Source organism: Anguilla rostrata, chromosome 11 (genome assembly GCF_018555375.3).
Source record: "Anguilla rostrata isolate EN2019 chromosome 11, ASM1855537v3, whole genome shotgun sequence".
In the NCBI taxonomy this organism is placed as follows: domain Eukaryota; kingdom Metazoa; phylum Chordata; class Actinopteri; order Anguilliformes; family Anguillidae; genus Anguilla; species Anguilla rostrata.
In genome coordinates, this window is record NC_057943.1 from 28,205,513 (window position 1) to 28,224,539 (window position 19,027).

Below are 19,027 nucleotides of genomic sequence, written 5' to 3' on the forward strand. Positions count from 1 at the left end.
AGATATCTGTGGGCCCCCACATATGGCTCTTGGTTCCTGCAAGGGAAGCTCACGTCGCTAAGCAACAGCAATGTAATCAGTTGAGTCTGTTAGTACCTGATCCAAACCATTGGAGCCATGCATAGTCTTTCATCAACAGAGGTACCATATATTCCAGTGTTTCTTGTGTTTTTTCCAAAATATAGCAGTGAATATTACAACCATTGTCCATCACTAAAATGTCAAATTCAGTGAAAAATACTTCTGCATGAATTAATGTAATCCAACTGAGGACTGGGGTGGGGAAAAGTACATTTTAAGTGGAAATGTGACACCTGTGCTTTGGTAGAACGTTTTGGAAGTACATATATACTGGAGAAAGCAAAAAATGATGAAAGTCATAACACAGACGGGGGTGAGAATATCCCCCAAATCATTTGCGGTAACATCATTCAGCTACACTACACTTTTTGCACAACAGGACCCTCTTTATATTTAAGACCTACAGTATGTCAATAGATAAGCACACTGACATTTGGAAGGAAACTGAATGAGTCAGTGTCCTTTACTTGAAATGAAAGAGCAAGACCAGAAACAGCAAGATATTACATACATGTATACAGTATGACTTTTTCTCTTTTAAAAATGGGTTACTGCCATTTTCGGCATTATTCAAATTGATTTCTTAACCTTAAACATCTTCATAAGGTTCAAAACTACAGTTAGAGTGTGTTTTGAAATGAACTAAATCAAAATATCTTCCGAATGGAATTCAATTATACTGTTCCCCCACTTATCCAGAACGATTTATACAGCTCACATTTTTACATATTATCAATTTATACAGCTGGATCTTTATTAAACCAATTCAACTTAGATGCCATGGTTTTCCCATCAGGGATGTGAAGTGTCAGCCTCTACATTAGAAGCCATGTTCCTTGGACACGCCACACTGCTGCCCAGTGAACGGAAAGCAGAATTTAATGATGCGACTCTCCCTGAATATTACTCACTGTGATGTCTGGATGAGGTTTCATGTCTGTAGGCAAAGAGCTTGATTACGCATTCAAAATGGAATGATGAAATGGGACAGCCTGCCTTGTTCATCATAAACAGGAGGGAAATCTGTCAATTTTGTTTTGTTTCTTTTTTCTAATCAAAGACACTGGAGATTTCAGTACACAGCAATTTTACTAGTCTTACTAGTACCACGATAGTGTTCTAAGGGCAGGGGTAAATTTGGGATTTTGGAGGTGGGGGAGGCCTAACTCTACAGTACGTATATATAACATTAAATATTTTGTTGCATGTGGATGGGACGACATTTTACAAATGCTACTAGTTACGATTACTCCAAGAGAAATGTATACATTTATCTCCACATCGTAAATTTCAATATTTTCCATGCAAATATGCAGAATGTGTGATATTATCCCATATTATGTACAATAAGATTACAATAAAGCATTCCACCATCAGAAAAATGTTGCCAATGTTCTAGCTTCATGGTATACCAGGGCAACAAACATAACATGGCTGAGCTCATGGTACAGTATGTTAAATGTCCACATTAGAGAACAGCGCAAACCTCTTGAAAGACACTCAATTTAATTGTGAGTGGTATGAATTCTAACAAAGGCCACTATGAGCCACTACGCTAACACCGTCCAGAGTACATGAACAACTGGCCTTATACTAACTATTTAGGGCCCAATACAAATATACTGAGCATTATTATCAAAGGCTAACAGTTGTCTCTAACAACCAATGTGAATACAACCATATCAAAAATATGACAACGCAAATAATTAAAACGTTACAAGCAGTAATATGTATCTTCGCCGTGTTCGTGTGTATTCTGGCTAGACTTCATCATTTAAGCATTTTAGCTAGGTTATTGACAAAACATTCAAATTTTATGGGTGCTTGTGTGACATTTCTCATCTAAAAATAAAAGATTATAACCGGTGAGCTGGGTTGGGATATCAGCAGTAAGGGCAAAGAGAAGAACCCAGCTGCAGCCTAGAGCTCCTGAATTTTACTGCCACAACCCATAGCACATGCCTTCATTACAAGGCAGAGAGACCTAATAAATATTAGTGTTTCAGCATGGTAATACTGGGAGCATCCTCTTGCTACGGGAGGCTGGCAGATCTGTGGTTGAGGGTGTCCAAGCCTGCAGTAACTCATACCTCCTTTTGTGTGTGTGTTGCACATTGAGGAGAAGGGAATACTGGTGCGCAGAGTCGGGTCGCAAGTATCTTCAACATAATTTGGTCTCGTCAAGATTGAGGACGACCCCAACACTGGAAGAAATTAAACCGTACTTCTGGTCTAGGTAGCCATTTTGTGAAATAGCCCATTCAAGGCGAAGAAAGAATGGAGGCATTCCGTGTGGTTTAAGCCATTGTTGCTACAGTGACAAACACAAGGTACCTTTAGGAATTTGAGTCACAAACTGGAGGGTAAAGGTATTGCAGATTTCAAGAAGTTCTCTAGTTGTTTCCTACCCAGTTTCGCATGTTAGAAGAGTTGGTCAGTCCTCTGATACAACAGCAGAAAACAAACTACAGATACCGCACACATCATGGTTGGGAAAACGGCTACTGATAATTCTGCTATTTTTAATTCTGCCGTTCATAGGTAAACAAACGTTTGTCAAACTGGGGAAGTAGCTAGTGAAATGTAATAGCAGATACATGCATAATGATGCAAAATCATAATCAATGAGCAGGGCTTGTCATAACAACAAGTTTAATTATAATGTTGTGTGTGTGTTTTGAAAGTGCCGCTGCATAGACCCCAACCTTTTGTTGTTGTCTTCCACTTCAGCCCAACATCAAAGCTCTACTGCACTTCTACAAGGGCCCACCACAGCCGACAACATGCACACACCAGGCAGACTGTACCCCACAACACGCACACACCAGGCAGACTGTACCCCACAACACGCACACACCAGGCAGACTGTACCCCACAACACGCACACACCAGGCAGACTGTACCCCACAACACGCACACACCAGGCAGACTGTACCCCACAACACGCACACACCAGGCAGACTGTACCCCACAACACGCACACACCAGGCAGACTGTACCCCACAACACGCACACACCAGGCAGACTGTACCCCAATGCCCCGCCCCCCACTGTAGTCGGCCGGTGGTCACCTCAGTGTATTTCCGGCTTTAAATCCAATAAAGCCATATAACTGTTATGCACATTTAATTTCAGCTTGTGTAAACAATGCGTCAAACAATAAAACTGGGACGGGTCATGTCCACATTGTTAATATTGGTCTTTTCTTTGGTGCTTAATCTCATGGTCCAGGAATTTCAGTTCCATAAAAAATTTTTTCCATGAAGAAAATAAGCTTGACATTCCTGTTGAAATCCTTGAAGCATCCTGAGAATACAAGTAGTCAATCAGCCTTATTCTTTGTCGTCTGCTCATAAATGGTATATGCTTGTGGGCTGAGAAAATCAATAAATTATTATTCTCTGTAAGAGTGCATCTGGCGCAGATTCAATAAACATTTGTCCTTAAGTTGTTTTTTCCTCTTCAGCTTGAGCTCATTTTTATGATTGCAGAGGTCGTCAAACTGCACATTTAAAGTAAAACCTACTGCTTAAAATTTCTGTATGAAAACATAAAAATTCAAAACAAATACTGATTCAGTCTATGCCCTATTGACCTGCCTTCTGCACAATCTGTGGATGTCTAAGCAGGTTTTAAATCAGAAGTACAAATTACCAATGAGAAGTTGGAGGTTACTTAATTAGCTTAATAATGTCTTGATCTGACATTTGCCATCCAGGTCCAGAGTTATGCACCCCTGGCCTAGATTTAAGATGCAAAGCAGTTACACACCCACACGCAATCACTAAGGATCCTGACGTCGCCAACCACCACGGATGCGTGGTTAACAAATGTTTCAGTTTAGTACAATTACAAATGATTTTCACAGTACTCAAGTATCATTACAGCCAACTGACATATTATGAATGGACCAAACAAAGTGCTGTGCAATCAATCACCAGAAGGAAACAGACGTCAATACACTCCTCGGCTACCACGTGCTAATCATATAACACTAATATCTTTCTTTTTCTTTTTAATTGCCCAGGCAATTGTATATAAACAAATCTGATTAAAGATTTACATAAAGCATTCTGCAAGCAAAACCTGGACCTGTAATTCTCCTATCCAAAAATGGTATGAATAAGATGAAATTTTATCTAAACCGTATGAACAATAAAGCTTACTGAAACAACCAGGATGACCCAGTTCAGCTCACAAAGTGATTCCAGATCTGGGTCTTAAATTCAACATTTAGAAATACTGAACACAATTAGAAAAGTTCACAGACCAACATTATCATGCATTTCTTGAGTGCACCAGAGTTAGTGTCAATCCCAACAGGGTAGTCAGGAGATTAACTAAATGCAACTGTGATACAATGCAAGGTTGAGATGCATGTCTCTCGCACAACCATTTCACAGGCCAGAATACATCGCAAAATCACTATCTGGTCAAAATTGAGCCTATATCTAAATCACATTTCAGTAGATCAAATCAGCCACTCACCTAAATTTCAAAATTCAAATCGTTGCATAAATGACATTTTGTTAAATATTGGTACTAGTTGTTCTTCTACTGACTGAAATGTGTCTTTTCTTCTTCTGTGGTTGATGCCTCTGTTCACTGGTCAGTGTGACCATCTGATGTAGTATTGCTTTAGTTTTGTACTGCTTCCTGAAACAGATGGCTCCAAAGATCCATTGATACATGTTAATGTTAATTTGGGCTTTCAATCAATAAATTTAATCAAATTTGTTAACAAAAAATCGGGTAGCACACCAATTAAAACTAAATATAATTTATTACCTAGAAATGATGGTGTCCTGTGATTGACAGACTTTAATTAATTCCCTGGGATTGATGGTCAGTGACCAGCGGTGGGTGCCTGTGACTGATGTCCTGTTACTTATGGTCTGTGATTGATACCGTTACTGACTGATGAGTGCTTGATGTCCTATTACTGACAGTCTATGACTGATGCCGTTTCTGATTGGTGTGTGATTGATGCCCAGTTACTGACAGGTGTGGGACTGACACCCTACTGATAGGTGAGTGACTGGTGCCATGTTGATGGGTGTGTGATTGACACCCTGTGTTAACGCAGACCCATCTTTGCCTGGCTTTCACAGATGCCCTGCTGCCGTAAACACATATTTCCAGGATAACTGTGGAAATCATTCCCTGCTTCTTTCTCACCGAAACAAGGGAAGGCATTTATTCAGCTCCGCCTCTTTGAAAGTTTCCATTAGCGTGTATCCAAGCAACTCCGCTCGACTGCTTCCGACCACCTAAGAACAGATGTTTGACTTCAGTCGCTCCGTTTCTCCGTGACCGCTCTGCTCGTCGTTAAGACCCGTGGCGCCGATCCAGAGGCTTCAAAGCGGCGGGAACCTTCTTGCCGCGTGTTTTCCCAGGGAAGTGAAGGCGCTGAGCCTCCCACACTTCCCTTCATCTCCGTCCTGTTTGCCCGCGCGCAGAGCTACTTCGCATTCTGCCGATCTGCCGTCCTTCCTCGGCCGTGGCCCGGCTTCTGCGTATTTTGCTAATTATAAAATGGAAAAGTGTGGAAAAACCCACACACCGGCGTAAAAGGGGAAAAAAATCCAAAGAGGAGGCTGCAGCAGAATTTTAATTTATTATAAATTCAAACAGCGAGCGTTTTGGTCTTAGACCTTCATCAACGTCTAAATGTGGAAAGAAGATTCAAATTATAAAATGTAAAGCACACACTCAGATAGTATTTTCACAAGCTCCCCGGAAGCTAATGAATTAGTGACAGCTAATTACAGAAAAAAGCCACAGTGTCTTCTTTTGGCCCATGACTCCATTTGACCAGTAAAGGCAGTTTAATTAGGTTTCAGTGTTTTTTTTTTTTTTTTTTTTGGATGATCACTAATTGAAAATGAAATTAATTTGCACTCATCTTCTAATTAACCCATGCCAATCATTACGAGGGCCAGGTTTACATTTAAAGGAGGCATAACAGTAGGCTAATCATGATTTGTAAAGTGGCTGAAAATAGTTGAAATAAACATAAATTGATCATTACACATCAACCAAATATTAATTTAAAATAATGTCAATAACTGTAATAACACACATTCGAAATTCTTATCAGGCATAAAATCTGTATTGAAAAAAAACCTCAAGACTGTACTGGCATTGTGGGAAGCGCCCTGGCCCCCACCCCCACCCCTTAACTCCTCCCAAACTGTACCAGCCACGAGTAATCGAACACACAAGGCTAGCCTGGCTACATCTTTCTATCGAGGATGGCCGAGGGCTTCCTGGCCGCAGTAAGTGTATCAGATAACAAAACAAACAAATTCTTATTGCGAAAAATAGCTACCTAGCATAACGGCTACATAGAATAACAGATTTACTGGACTTGGAGGTAGAAATTCTACTATCGCCATCTACAGTAACCAACCTGTAATTTCACTTCACTCAGCTTGGCACTCAATATCAGCCTGTCATCAAGCATTGATGAACTAGTGTTGATCACTCACCTCAGATCCGTGCTACCCCAGCCCAAACCCCCATGCCCACTCGCCGAAACTAAGCTAGCTATCCAGATAAGGCAGCTCAGGTTGTCCATAAAAATCTGATGAAAAGAGATACAGTACAGTGGAAGCTACATCAAACATATACAGCAGAATCCACTTAATTGCATAACGGATTACCGCATAATCTGGGTATCCTCACAGAATTGCCAAATCCCAAACCATTTCCCATTCATTCCATTGTAAAGAGATTGTACATTTGCAGAAACCATTAAAACCATAAACCATATTTCGGATATTTGCATTGAATTATGCAGCACGTGTGTCCATATATAGGCTAGCACAATGTTGAGTATGCTAATGGCCAGGTCTAGGTCTGATGGAAGTGGTAATGGCAGAGAAAGAAGACCAGAGACACAATAAAGCTGGCACTTAAGCAAAATAAATGTAGAAATAAACACTCAGTAATATTGTCAATTACACAGTATATTGGTACATCAATTCTATCAGTGGGTCAGTTAGTCAATTTAATTAGTCAGTCATGTTAGTAAGAGGTTCTATTTGATATTTGTGTTAAATAGCTAAATAAGGATTTCTATTTTATTAGATCAGTCAATGTCTTTTACTTTAACAGCCTATTTTAAACTTGTTTTTCTCCTAGATTTATTTCCTTTTTCAGGTTAAGTACTTTTTCTTTTCTTTCAGGTGAATAGGTAAGTAACTTTTTAACACTTAAACACATGTAAATGAATCCTTCTGATTAACCTTTTTCTTCCCTTAAATGTAAGATAAATATGGGACTGAAAATTCACCTCACTAATCAATACACATTGAACAAACATTTAACAATCAACAATAAAATAATTTCATCATAAAAAAATAAAAGGAAAAATGTCATTTCAGTGGTGTATCCTTACGTTTCTGTTAACTCCGTTCAATGTACAGTCCTGTGTACAGATCTGTAGATACTGTTTACTTACCTACCGCACTGGCAGTGAGGTATCAGGTTCAAGCAGTTTAGCCTTGGGTTCCTGGGTGTAGCTCGCCATCTTGCCTTCCTCCGCTGTCGTGTCGGTCTTATCCAGCGCGGCATTTAGAGGCCGAACAACGTCTGGGTCCAGAAAAAGTTTGATCAACTCTAATATCAGCAACTATAACCTCACCTGCATAACAGGTCATACACAAATATAAACAACCATATCAATATGCAACTAAAATATCGGTACTCAGTAAAACCACACATTATGTAGATCGGAATGGCGTCATGACGGTATCAATAACTCTTCCTAGCTGTACCATATCATTGAGGCTATAGCACAACATAACACGATAGAAATAAATTACGCCGTGAAATTATTTTCATTTATAAACGTAACCATTAACCGTTTATTTCGTGTTCTATATTCTTTTAGGCTACATATTGACCGTCTTCGTCACCACCCATGCGGTCAACTAATTAAAAGAAATACAAACAAAACTCACAGATTCGTCTTGTGTGTTCTATGGTGTTTCATTGTTGTTTGGTTCAATGTTGTAGTCACTTCTATTACTTATTTTAGAAGATATTGTTTTTTCGATCGCTTCAAAGTTTTTCATGCCGCTTGTCTTCAATACCATTACGTCTGATCTACATCCATCACGTTCAGAACTGAGAAGATGCGTCTTAAAGGGATATATTCAACTTTAGTTTTTTTTTTCTTTTTCTTTGAACATTATGAATTAATTTATATGGGCATAATTTTAATAGTAGTCGAAAAAATTTACTATCAGTGTTACAGTAATTGTATATATTTAACCTAAATATTTATTTCCTCAATATAATATTTTAACATGGGTTACACTCTGGTTAGCTATAATTCTGAAAGTTTTATGGTTTTGTGAAATGGTCAGCACTGGGTGTTTGCACTGATTGTCCCAGTGTAGCCATAGCTTTTCAAAAACGCCACCCATTTCTTCTGAATTGCATAATTTTTTAGGAAACTGCAAAAATAACACCATAACGTTACCCTCAACCTCATCCTCAATGTTTCTGCTACCAGGGCGCTCAGTAATAAATTGAACTCCACCCATTCAATCTGCACATAGGAACAGATGGAAATGCGTTGACTGATATAAGTGGATATTGCTATGCAATTGATTTCCTGTTCTGTTGTTGATGCTTAATACATACCATAATAACCCCATACAGTGTAGTCTGAAGCCATTTCACGGATTTACTTTTAAAGTCACTTTAACTTTTGAGCTGAATTCATAAGGTCACCAGATGGAGGGGTGCTGATAGCTTTCACAATGGGAACTTTGTGGCAGTGGAGCTGTAATCAGCCCTGCTCAGCTAGCCTAAAATTAATAAATAAAGTTTAACACTCCAATTTAACCTTGCATTTATCAAATAAGTTTGCACTGATAATGCCAACATTATAAAAAAGTTAACATGAGGATTGAAACTTTCCTTCCTACATGAGGTGTGCACCGTTAGTCAGAAACCCATTACATCCCAATGTGAGTTTTCTCTATCCTACAATCTTCAGTAAAAGGCAGGCATCAGTATGGTGAAGTGGATTAGTGGATAGTCTTGTAAATAGAAAGGTGAGGTCTTGAATCCCAAGTTTTGCATTGCCATTGCATCTTTAAGCAAGACAGTTTAACTGAAGTTGCCAGTAAAATTCCCAGCTGTAATGGTAGGCAGTGCAAATGCAATGGATGAGAGTGACCACTCAGCAGATAATACTTCACACATTTCACACATATTACTGAAATTATGGAGTGATATATTCGGTCAGGTGGCTCACCCTGTTAAAACAAAGGACTCCAATAACCCTTATGGTCACTTACCTCCCTCTCTCCTTCAGCTGATGTGTGGTTAGCATTCTGGCGCAAAAAATGGCTGCCATGCATCACCCAGGTGGGTGCTACACATTGGTGGTGGCTGAGGAGAGTTTTCCCTCTCATCACTGTGAAGCGCTTTGAGTGGCATCGATTGGCCGTGATGATTCGCAGGGAGGAGAGGAGAAATTTAGGTGTGGGCAGTGCGCTTGTGCTGATGGCCCACGCACTGTGCTCCTCGGGCGCATTGACTGCGCAGCTCAGCCGGTCGACTGCAAAGCTGAGAGAGGCAGCGGCTGGCAGCGCACTCACTCTCCTTCTGGCCCTCTCCCAAACAGAGGGAGTGCGTTGCAACAAAGACGCGATGCACCCTTAAATACCCTGAAATGTTTCCTCCATTTCTTACCTTGTTTCTATTCCTTGATTCCTTCTGAACACATCACAAGGAAACCAGGAAGAGAAGGAGGGAAGGAGACAATGAAACGAGAACAGAGTAAAGTTTTCATAGGAATTCAGAAATATTTGCTCACTCCATTATCATTTTGAGCTAACATTACTCATTTGTGGATTTGACACTGAAACCCACAGCACATATGCTTCCTAAGTCCATTACACTTGACCCCAAATTGAACTGCAACCATCGCTTTGTAGCAATTCCATGATATGGCCTAAACGATACTTAAAATGTGCTATTACAAATCAGATTTTGTTCAGAGCAGCGGTGGAGCTCTGAATCAGCTGGTGCAACACATTTCCTCCATCCAAGCTCCAGTCAGCAGATAGTTAGCAAGATAACATTGGTGTTCCAATGCTTTTAAAAGCTTACACTTTCACCCTTTTACAGCACTGATAAGTAGGCTTATGGCAAACTGTACGGTGATGTTACTCTCATGTTGTAGTTGTGCTGCAAGGTAGACAAATGAAATAGAAGTTGTACAGCACAGCTTCATAATAATTTGCTCTATAGATACTTTCTGGAATCAGAAAGCTAGTTTTAGGAGGAATTTCCTTTCCCAAAACTGGGAAACCGGCTGTAACAAGTCCCAATGAACCACACAGGCACGGAGGTGTATGCTGCACATGGTTTATTACATGCACAGACCACAATACTGTCACTGTCGTTGTTGTTGCTGTTGTCGTTGTTGTTGTTGATGCTGTCCGTGTCCGTGTGCATCTGTCCTCCCCAGTCTCACTGCAGGCAGCACATATAAATGTTAGAACTAGTCACGTAACTGCCCACAGCTGCGACTGCCGGCTGGCTAAACCACTCCCCCATCTCTCCGCCTGCAGCCGGCACCACAACCATGCTGCCCCCTCATGCCGCCATTGTTGAAGAAACTTACAATTCTTCCCATTTTTGTATCTTTTTCATAAATCATTGAAGTTTGCACAATCCCAGGTTGCACAAATCTACCTAATCATAACAATCAGATTAATTTGGTTGTTTTTGGATTTTTTTCCTTTGCCATCACTATTCTGTAGCCTGTAACTGCATATGTGCAAAGCGGTCTGTTGATAGATTTTCAGCAATCTCAGACAAGTTTTCACACAAGGATGAATGTCGCAAACATAAAAAGGAACAATGGTCATTAATTTGTCACTGGGAGACAGTTAGATTGAAAGCAGGAGACGGAGAAGAGTGGCACCCTTGTCAGTTTCCGTTTGTCTGCGGCTGAAGACTTCTGCTGTGCTAAGTGCATCTGAAATATGAGCGATTGTCTGTGCCTCGAGGGCACCTCGTTTAATGTGGGCTACTTAGTTCTTGCGGCTTATCCCTGTTGACACTACTTGTCTGTTAGCTGAGATTTCACAGAAGAGAAGTCGGGTAGCCCCTGGCAAGCACAATAAAGGTGCGATCAACGGCTGGAGATTGATTAGACGGGAGCAAAAGAACAAAAGAGACCACTCTGAATAACAGGCAGGGAGTAACGGGCGTCGTGATGGTAACCACACGACAACCGCTGCTGTTCCTTCCCCGTGTACGCGCGCATCAAGAACCAGAGGCTCTGTGGCGGTTGTGAGTTTAGGCTGCGTACTTCCGATGGCACTTAAGAGGGCCTCATGGTGTCTCGGAGTCTGCAGGGGTGACCAAACTGACAGTCTTAATGACGTGTCACAATTTTCTCACTATGAGCCATTTCAAGAGCATGGGAGCTGTCACGTCACCCAGTAAGAGCAAACACTAGGCCTATTAATAAAATACCCATCTTAAAATATCCACGTTTGTATTATGCTGCACACAAAGTTATTTTTTAGATGTGTATGGGGGTTCATGGGGACAGTAATTAATTTGTTTGAGAGAGAGAGGAGAAAAAAAGTTTTTGAAAAGGTGAAAATGTTACGTACACCCTTTCAGTCATGAGCTCAGATTTGATTTTTTTTTAAATCCCCAAAATAAATCTAAAATGTTTTGCTGGATTTCTGGTAGATAGAGCCATATAAACACAAATTTATGTTAATAAACTTTATAGTTAAGTGAAAATATTATTTGTTGTTCATTTTAGTGTCATTTACTAGTTTGCATTCACAGTGACAGCTAGCTATTATTATCCAGAATTTACCATTCACCATTAGCCAGCAAGTTATTGTAGTTCTTGCTAGCTTTTAGCGTGAAATCCTAAAGTGAAATTTTGAAAGAATGGAGCATAAGCAAGGTATAACCCCCTTAAAATACCATAAGTTTTAGGGCAAGGGTACAACGGATGCAAGTATAGCCTCATGACATGTGGACACATCTGTATGAAGTTATGGTTTAGGTTAATGGTTCTGGACTAGGATTTTGGATTAGGATTAGGGTTATGGTTAAAATTTTGGGTTATGGTTTAGAGCCGTGGGAATTATAGTTTAATTATTGGTAGTGCCACCTACCACAAAGGCTTAAGAAGATATTGATGCAGTTGTCTTGAGTTTCATAGAGTATCGATAACGCATTGATAAAAGAACACACATTTAAACTCAGAAATTGCAGTGCAAGGACACTAGAGGCCATTTTGCTGCAATTACAATTACTTGTTGCACACCTGATCTGGATAGCATTATAATGAAATTACATAACGCTGTTAATTTAATGAATAAACAAAGTTGTCCACTGTTACAATTTATTTCCCTGGAAAGTGTATTGGTTTAAACAAAGACACCATGTACTATAATCACCATACTGGTATCCAAATATGTTCCAATTTACCAGTAAACACTGTTCTTATGGAGGGGTGTCTTCCCCCATCTTACCCTAACAATAATAACAAACATTATTATGAATGGTAATACATTATTATTATTATTGTTGTTGTTGTTGTATAGAGTCGGTTAACACGTTTAAAAAGGCAAAACTGAGCAGGATATAGCTCTCCCTCTTGTCTGTCGGCTTGTCAGCTCAAAAATGGTGCGTTGTAGCTCAACGGTTTAGAATATCTGCTTCTGTGAGAAGCAAAAGGTCACTCGACTGCAATGCCTAACCACATTATTATTCAAACGATGAGAGCAGAATGCATTATGTAAAATGAAAAATGCTATAGCGGCATACCGTGTGAGGTGGGGGTTGAAACATTTTAAGTGGGAGTTCCGCTCTCGAACTCCCATTACGAGGAAAGCACGGCGGTGAGTAGGAGCAACTTCAGAAGCAGATGCGAACTTTAACCTCACAGGAAATAGGACTTGATTTAACTTTAACGGGTCCAGGTTTAAGCAGATCCAGCATCATTTATTTACAGGAATAATCGATATACAGTACGGTTCCAAGCCCTGAAAGAAGAGGCATCGCTTCGATGTAACCATCTATACTTTTTGTCAGACGTGAACGCATTATTAACATAAACTTATTAATAGCCTACTGTCAACAGAACGCTGAAAAGATGCCCCATTGATCGCATCCATTTGGGTTTTTTTAATCGTGTTATTAGTGCATATTATAATTTTATCTTTAACCACATTGAATAATTTATGATGTAATACATGAATAGTCCAATTATTTTACACTGATATATGCCATATACTGCCAGCTGCCACTATGTATGTTTGTTCCACGGATTTAAATGAGTAGGCCATGACAACATCTCCCTCTAGTGGACACCCAGGGAGCAAAAGCCCAAATCTAGACGTCAAGAGGGGTGTAAATCTAGTTCAGAAATGTTTTGACATTAAACGGACAATTAATCTCAGGTTTTACCCGGATATAGCCAGGTTACGTACTAGTCAGATCGAAAACGTTCACTTTTCAACCAAATGTGTCCGGGTTTTAACCTGAACGATGGTACATGTACCAGTAACGTAGTATTTGGTCAATGCCTTTTACTTGTGGTAGTGATACAATGCCACTACAATTAATTATATATTTATTGGAAGTGTAACATAATATGCATTGGCCAATTCATTGTGCATGGAATAACTACACATTGTTATAATGCTAATTTCTATAGAGTATTCTCGTTTGCTCCTGGGGAGCCTATAGCTTTCACAATATTGCCAAATTCTGGGAGAAACAAAATACAACAGATTCTAGAATGTGCTGGGATCAAGATTCCAGTCCTTGTCAGTTGTTGTAATAAAATGTTTGCCGGCCCCTGTCAACAGAGTTGTTGATCACTCTCCTTCCCCCATTCATTTAAAAAAATTTTTTTCTAAATTTTTCCCCAATAAATGTTTTTTCTTCTTTTTTCTTTTTTTCACCTGTGCTTGCTATTTGGGGGTTCAGTCCTGGCTTTTTTTCTCTTTCTGCTTCTCCGTAAAGCATCTTCATGACAGTTTTCCTTAAAAAGTGCTATACAAATAAATTTGACTAAATTCCCATTATTAAAATCAAGTACAATGGAAACAATAGAAGCTGGTTCCAGCTAGATACCATCTTGTGCTGTTAGCTAGAATTACCACCAATGATTCCACTATCCCTATTATCTTGGTTCTTCTAGGTTGCAGCTGATTCTTGCCATAAAGAAATAGCCTCTGTGAACAAAGTACCACAAGCAATATCATTTGGCTTAGGCATGTTCAGTATGGATAAACAAAGCAAGCCACACTAAAACAAACAAGGATTTTTGTTGCAGGTTGCAGAAAGGGCATGGTTGCAGAAAAATTACAGCCAAAACTATTCCATGAATGCAGAGGCCCACAGAACGCAAATCTTGATTTACCTAAATGGGATTGTTACCTCACATGGCCTGAAGATGGCACACTACAACAACGTTAGCAAATACATATTAGCCAGCTGCTGAAGCAGGAGCAGCGGGCTGTTCCGTCAGCGCACTTGTTAGCTCTTCTGCTTCCAAGTTTCCTGGAAGTCTGAGTGAAGGCTGTGAAAAGTGATGATATTTTAGGCGTCTTAAATTAATCACAACTTAAGACAATAGTGACTAAGTCCAAGTTTGGCTTCAGTAAGTAGCATAGCAGTTTGTGTGTTTATCCAATGATAAGTTATGGAAGGGTTGAAATCGCTTTTTTGTGATAATGGCCTTGTTGATAAAGGCTCTGTGTTAAAGATGTAAAAAAAAAAAAAAAAAATTCCCAGACAAAGTGCCGCATGTATTTAACTTATGTCACCATATTCACTTATAGATATCATTCATAGAAAAGCCATTCCATGCAATGCAACAAGTAAAATTATTTTGCGAAGACATGGACATGATGTATTTTTTTTAAGGTAAATGCGAGGATCATAAAAAAACAAAAAAATTTTCAACATTTGAACAATGCTGCCTATTCAGTAGCACCTGTGGTCAATGAATGAAATATCTGTGACATCTGGGTTGCCAATAAATATGATTAGTCTTGTATAGTGATAGACCACCATCTTATAGTTCTTTACAAAAGCCAGTTGTCATGGATACATCAGCATGTGTACGTACACACACACTTTGTTGTTTTTGGAAACGAAAGGCTCAGTCAGCTCTACAGATTCACAGTCACCATAGCATGTGAGATATATGGCTTTGGAACGGCCCATTCCTTTTAGATAAAAGTGATTCAAATGAGGTCATTTAACCTCTTAGCTCATTTAAACACTCATTTAAACTGTCAATTAAAATGCAACTTCCTCCATTTTATGCCCTGGGACCTTATCTGTTTTAATGCCATACCTCCTCCCGAAGATGCCCTGGACATTTTTGATCAGGCATCCAGAACAGACTGGGTGGCAGCCGGCACTGGAAGATCTAAAGCTATGACCACTCTACCCACATCCTCTGAAGACTGATGAGCAGTGAGTCATGGATTAGCTTCTGTGGCTTTTCACAATTTATGAAAGGCAGTGAGGAGATGAATAAAGCTTGACAACTGTTATTTTACTTTTACTAAAGTAACAGAAATCCAATTTTTCATGTTTTCATTTTCTGAAGCTGAGTCGTAAAAGGCTACTTGTCAATAGAAAAATAATGTACAGGTTACTCTTCAGTTACTTGTTTCTATAACACAAGTAAAAACAAAATAACAGTGAAACAATATTATGGGTGGAAATTATACTGATTATACTACAAATAGTTTATCTCAATCTTGGTGGAAAACATTCTCACACAATTTTACTTCAGTGACATAAATAATTGTAAGACTTTACACGACACGTCAAGTGTGTACCTCTGCAGAAGAAAGTCTGCCCAGAAAATGCTCAGGAAACTGACTAACGTCTCTGAGAGACTGATGTTGTTCTTTCGACGCCGTGTCTGCTCACAAACAATCGCAACGTTATTCAACACCAACAAACCATTACTGTTGCATTTTTTTCCCCTGAGTAGTATTCGCAAGAAACCAGTGGCAATCTCGGGTTATGCTTCAGATGTCAAGCAGCAAACACTCAAATGAGACGCTTAAGCAACGGTTTGTAGCTCGAAAAAGTGTTTCCCCAGCAAAGTCCGGAGTGCGGTTAAGTGGAAGCTCTCCTCTTTCGCACAGTGTCCGTTTCACCAGTTCTCCATCGAGTTTGGCCTCAGTGTAAACAGTTTCTCTAGACATCCTGTGGAAACCAGAGCCACTTCACTCATGTCTGACAGCGGGTTGCCAGCACCTCTGAAACCCTCTTTTCCACCTTATTACCGTGCAACTACTGGCTATACAGGATTATTAAAAAGGCAATTAACTCATGCAGTCATGCAGAATAAAGAATCGGCGCACTCAAACACCCATTATGGACAAACACATGGCTAGCTCATTGTGCATTTAGCATCCACTTCTCTTGGTCAAAGCTAATCTGAAGCAGATTTCTCACTGACACAGTGAATGAACCACTCTGGAGTTTTACTGAAATCGGTTTTGCACAGAGATGGATTGTCACAGTATTACACATATTTACACTTGACGCTTGTTTAAAATATCATTGTCCCTGCAGCACTCCCAAAATATTTGCAGATTTTGGAAAGGAGATTTCTCAGTCAGGCTTCTCATTTGCTATTAAGCAAACGCGTGAGATAAGCAGAAAGAGGAGGGAGAAATTAAATGATTGCAGAGACGATTTGTACTGAGCAGTAATTCTCCACTCTGATTTATAAAATATAATGTGGGCATTCATGGGAGTATGACTAAGCATAAAAGTTTGGCAGAAAGTACAGTCTCAAAGCAACATGTCTCATAGTTTGGATATTGTTGAAGGAACTAAGAATTGCCTGGAATGGGAAAACAGCATAGATGTTATTTAAAATAAATTAAATCTGTACCAGGGTTCTGGGTCAGAGATGGAAGGGAGTTCTATGTTCTGTTACCATGGCAGATTTGCGTCAAGAATTTTACCCTGGTGGTGCCAATGTAGTAAAAACAGCTTTGTCTATGAAAAACAGCCTCTCATTTTCTCTTTGTGAGAATTGTCAAGTGAATAAAACCTCCAAAGGGAATACACACCAAATATTATATAGACTGCTTTATTTGCATTTGTTGCTGCTTTTGTTTGTGTTGATCAGATTAACCTACAGGGTCCAAGTTAAACTGTGCGGTCCCTCCCTTCACTTGGGACTGTACTTCCCTCTAGGGTTTTCAACACACTTGTTCCTGGTTATGGTTATACACTTTGTTGTACGTCGCTCTGGATAAGAGCATCTGCCAAATGCCTGTAATGTAATGTAATGTAATGCAATGACCGATTGTTTGTCACCCTGCAGAGCTACAGCGTACAGGGAGTATACCTATGAACAAGTGCTTTGGCCATTTGCGAGGCTAAAAAGTACATAATTCATGTTCTTTACAGTTAAACTGCTATTGTTGTGCATGCTGGGCTGTAACATTAGTGTTAAATGCCCAGTTCCTTCTATTCAGCCCCCAGGCCCCAAATGCATATCTTGGATTATGCTGGTCAGGGAAGACACGGTGATGATTTATGGACCTGGGACCTATATTCCATTGATGGGAGGAACAGTAATGTACAATAGTGTATTGTACTTGGGGAAAAAACACACATTTTACAATCAAACACCTAACCTCAACACCATCAAACACCTTAGAGATGAAATGGAATGCTAACTGTGAGCCAGGCATTACCGCCCAACATCAGTGCCCAACCTCACTAATGCTCTTGTGGCTGAATGGAGGTGAATCCACAGGCATGGTCCAAATTCTAGTGAAAAGCCTTCCCAGTAGAGTGGGGGCTGCTATAGCAGCAGAGGGGGGACCAACTCCATATTAATGCCCATGGTTTTGGAATGAGATGTTCAACAAGCACATATGGGTGTGTTATACGTTCAAATGAAACATTTTTTCCACCAAAGACATGTTGCACAGAGATTAATAATATTCCAATCAATGATCAAAGTTTTAAACACTGCCATCTTTGTTCTTTGGCTTCAGTGGGCAGCCTGTGTGCCACATACGATTTGACTTTATTGCCCTCCCAGGAATAAAGGTCACGTGACTCACTGCATATCTGCGCAATGAGGGAGAAAAATCTTCATGTGACCAGCTTTTTCTCTCTTTTTTATAAACAGTGATGTAATATCTGAAGACTTCCTGAACACAGAGCTCATTCACAAAGTCCTCCTGCAGCCACTAAAGTTAGGCTCTAAACAAGCCATCTCCTAGCAACCGGGATTCATGACAGCCTCGTTGTTGTTATTTGTTTGAGGGAGGGGGAGGGGCAGGAGAGTGAAAGGAGCCTATGGCTTTGGCTAAAACTGATGACATTTGCTTTCTATCAGTTCTTTTATGCAAACCAGAAAGGGAAAGATATAGAAAGCAAATGTCTCTATCTGCAACCTCGCCCCCCAACCAAGGCACAGGGGAGAGCAATGACTCACTAATTGCTGACGTATGCCAAGGTCTGTTTTCTTAAACGCGAAAGCCATGTGCGGTCCAAACAGCGAACGGACTCCGCTGCATGAACGACATGCTGCGTGCCAATGCAGGGGTCAGTGCACCAAGTCAACGCCCCAAAGTCTGACCATCACAAACAGCAGTTGGCATGGAAACATGGCGCATATAGCATGCTAAACACTGCATTAGCCACGCGCTGAAAGCTAATTGCTGTGTTGTTTCCCAAGGAGAGAGGACTCAGCGGACTCAGGCTACACAGGTCAGGGGTTCATTCTAATCACTTATTTTATCCGTCCAGGTCTCCTCGATCCTCACCTGACCTGGAAATCGATCGAGATCCACCATCTTTAAGGACATTCCAGTATGTTAAATGCTCCTTGCAGGAGTGCGTCAGGCCACCGGAGAATGCTTCAGCAAGGATC

The 19,027-nt window shown here is 40.2% G+C and overlaps 2 protein-coding genes across 3 annotated transcripts in view; both read right to left on the reverse strand.

Annotated features, from left to right (window-relative positions):
- Window positions 1–8,224, reverse strand: part of LOC135234513 (potassium voltage-gated channel subfamily G member 1-like) — an 87,853-nt gene extending 79,629 nt beyond the window's left edge. The window contains exons 1-2 of the mRNA XM_064299192.1: window positions 8,049–8,224; window positions 7,547–7,677 (exon numbers count right to left, since the gene is read on the reverse strand). The gene's annotated coding sequence lies outside the window, so the exon portion shown is untranslated. The remainder of the gene's footprint in view (window positions 1–7,546; window positions 7,678–8,048) is intronic.
- Window positions 8,225–10,473: 2,249 nt separating this feature from the next.
- nfatc2a (nuclear factor of activated T cells 2a) overlaps window positions 10,474–19,027 on the reverse strand; it is a 61,395-nt gene continuing 52,841 nt past the window's right edge. For both annotated transcript variants that reach the window (XM_064299200.1, XM_064299198.1), the window contains one exon: window positions 10,474–10,581. In XM_064299200.1, coding sequence (XP_064155270.1) covers window positions 10,502–10,581 — 80 coding nt within the window. In that variant the 3' untranslated portion in view covers window positions 10,474–10,501. The remainder of the gene's footprint in view (window positions 10,582–19,027) is intronic.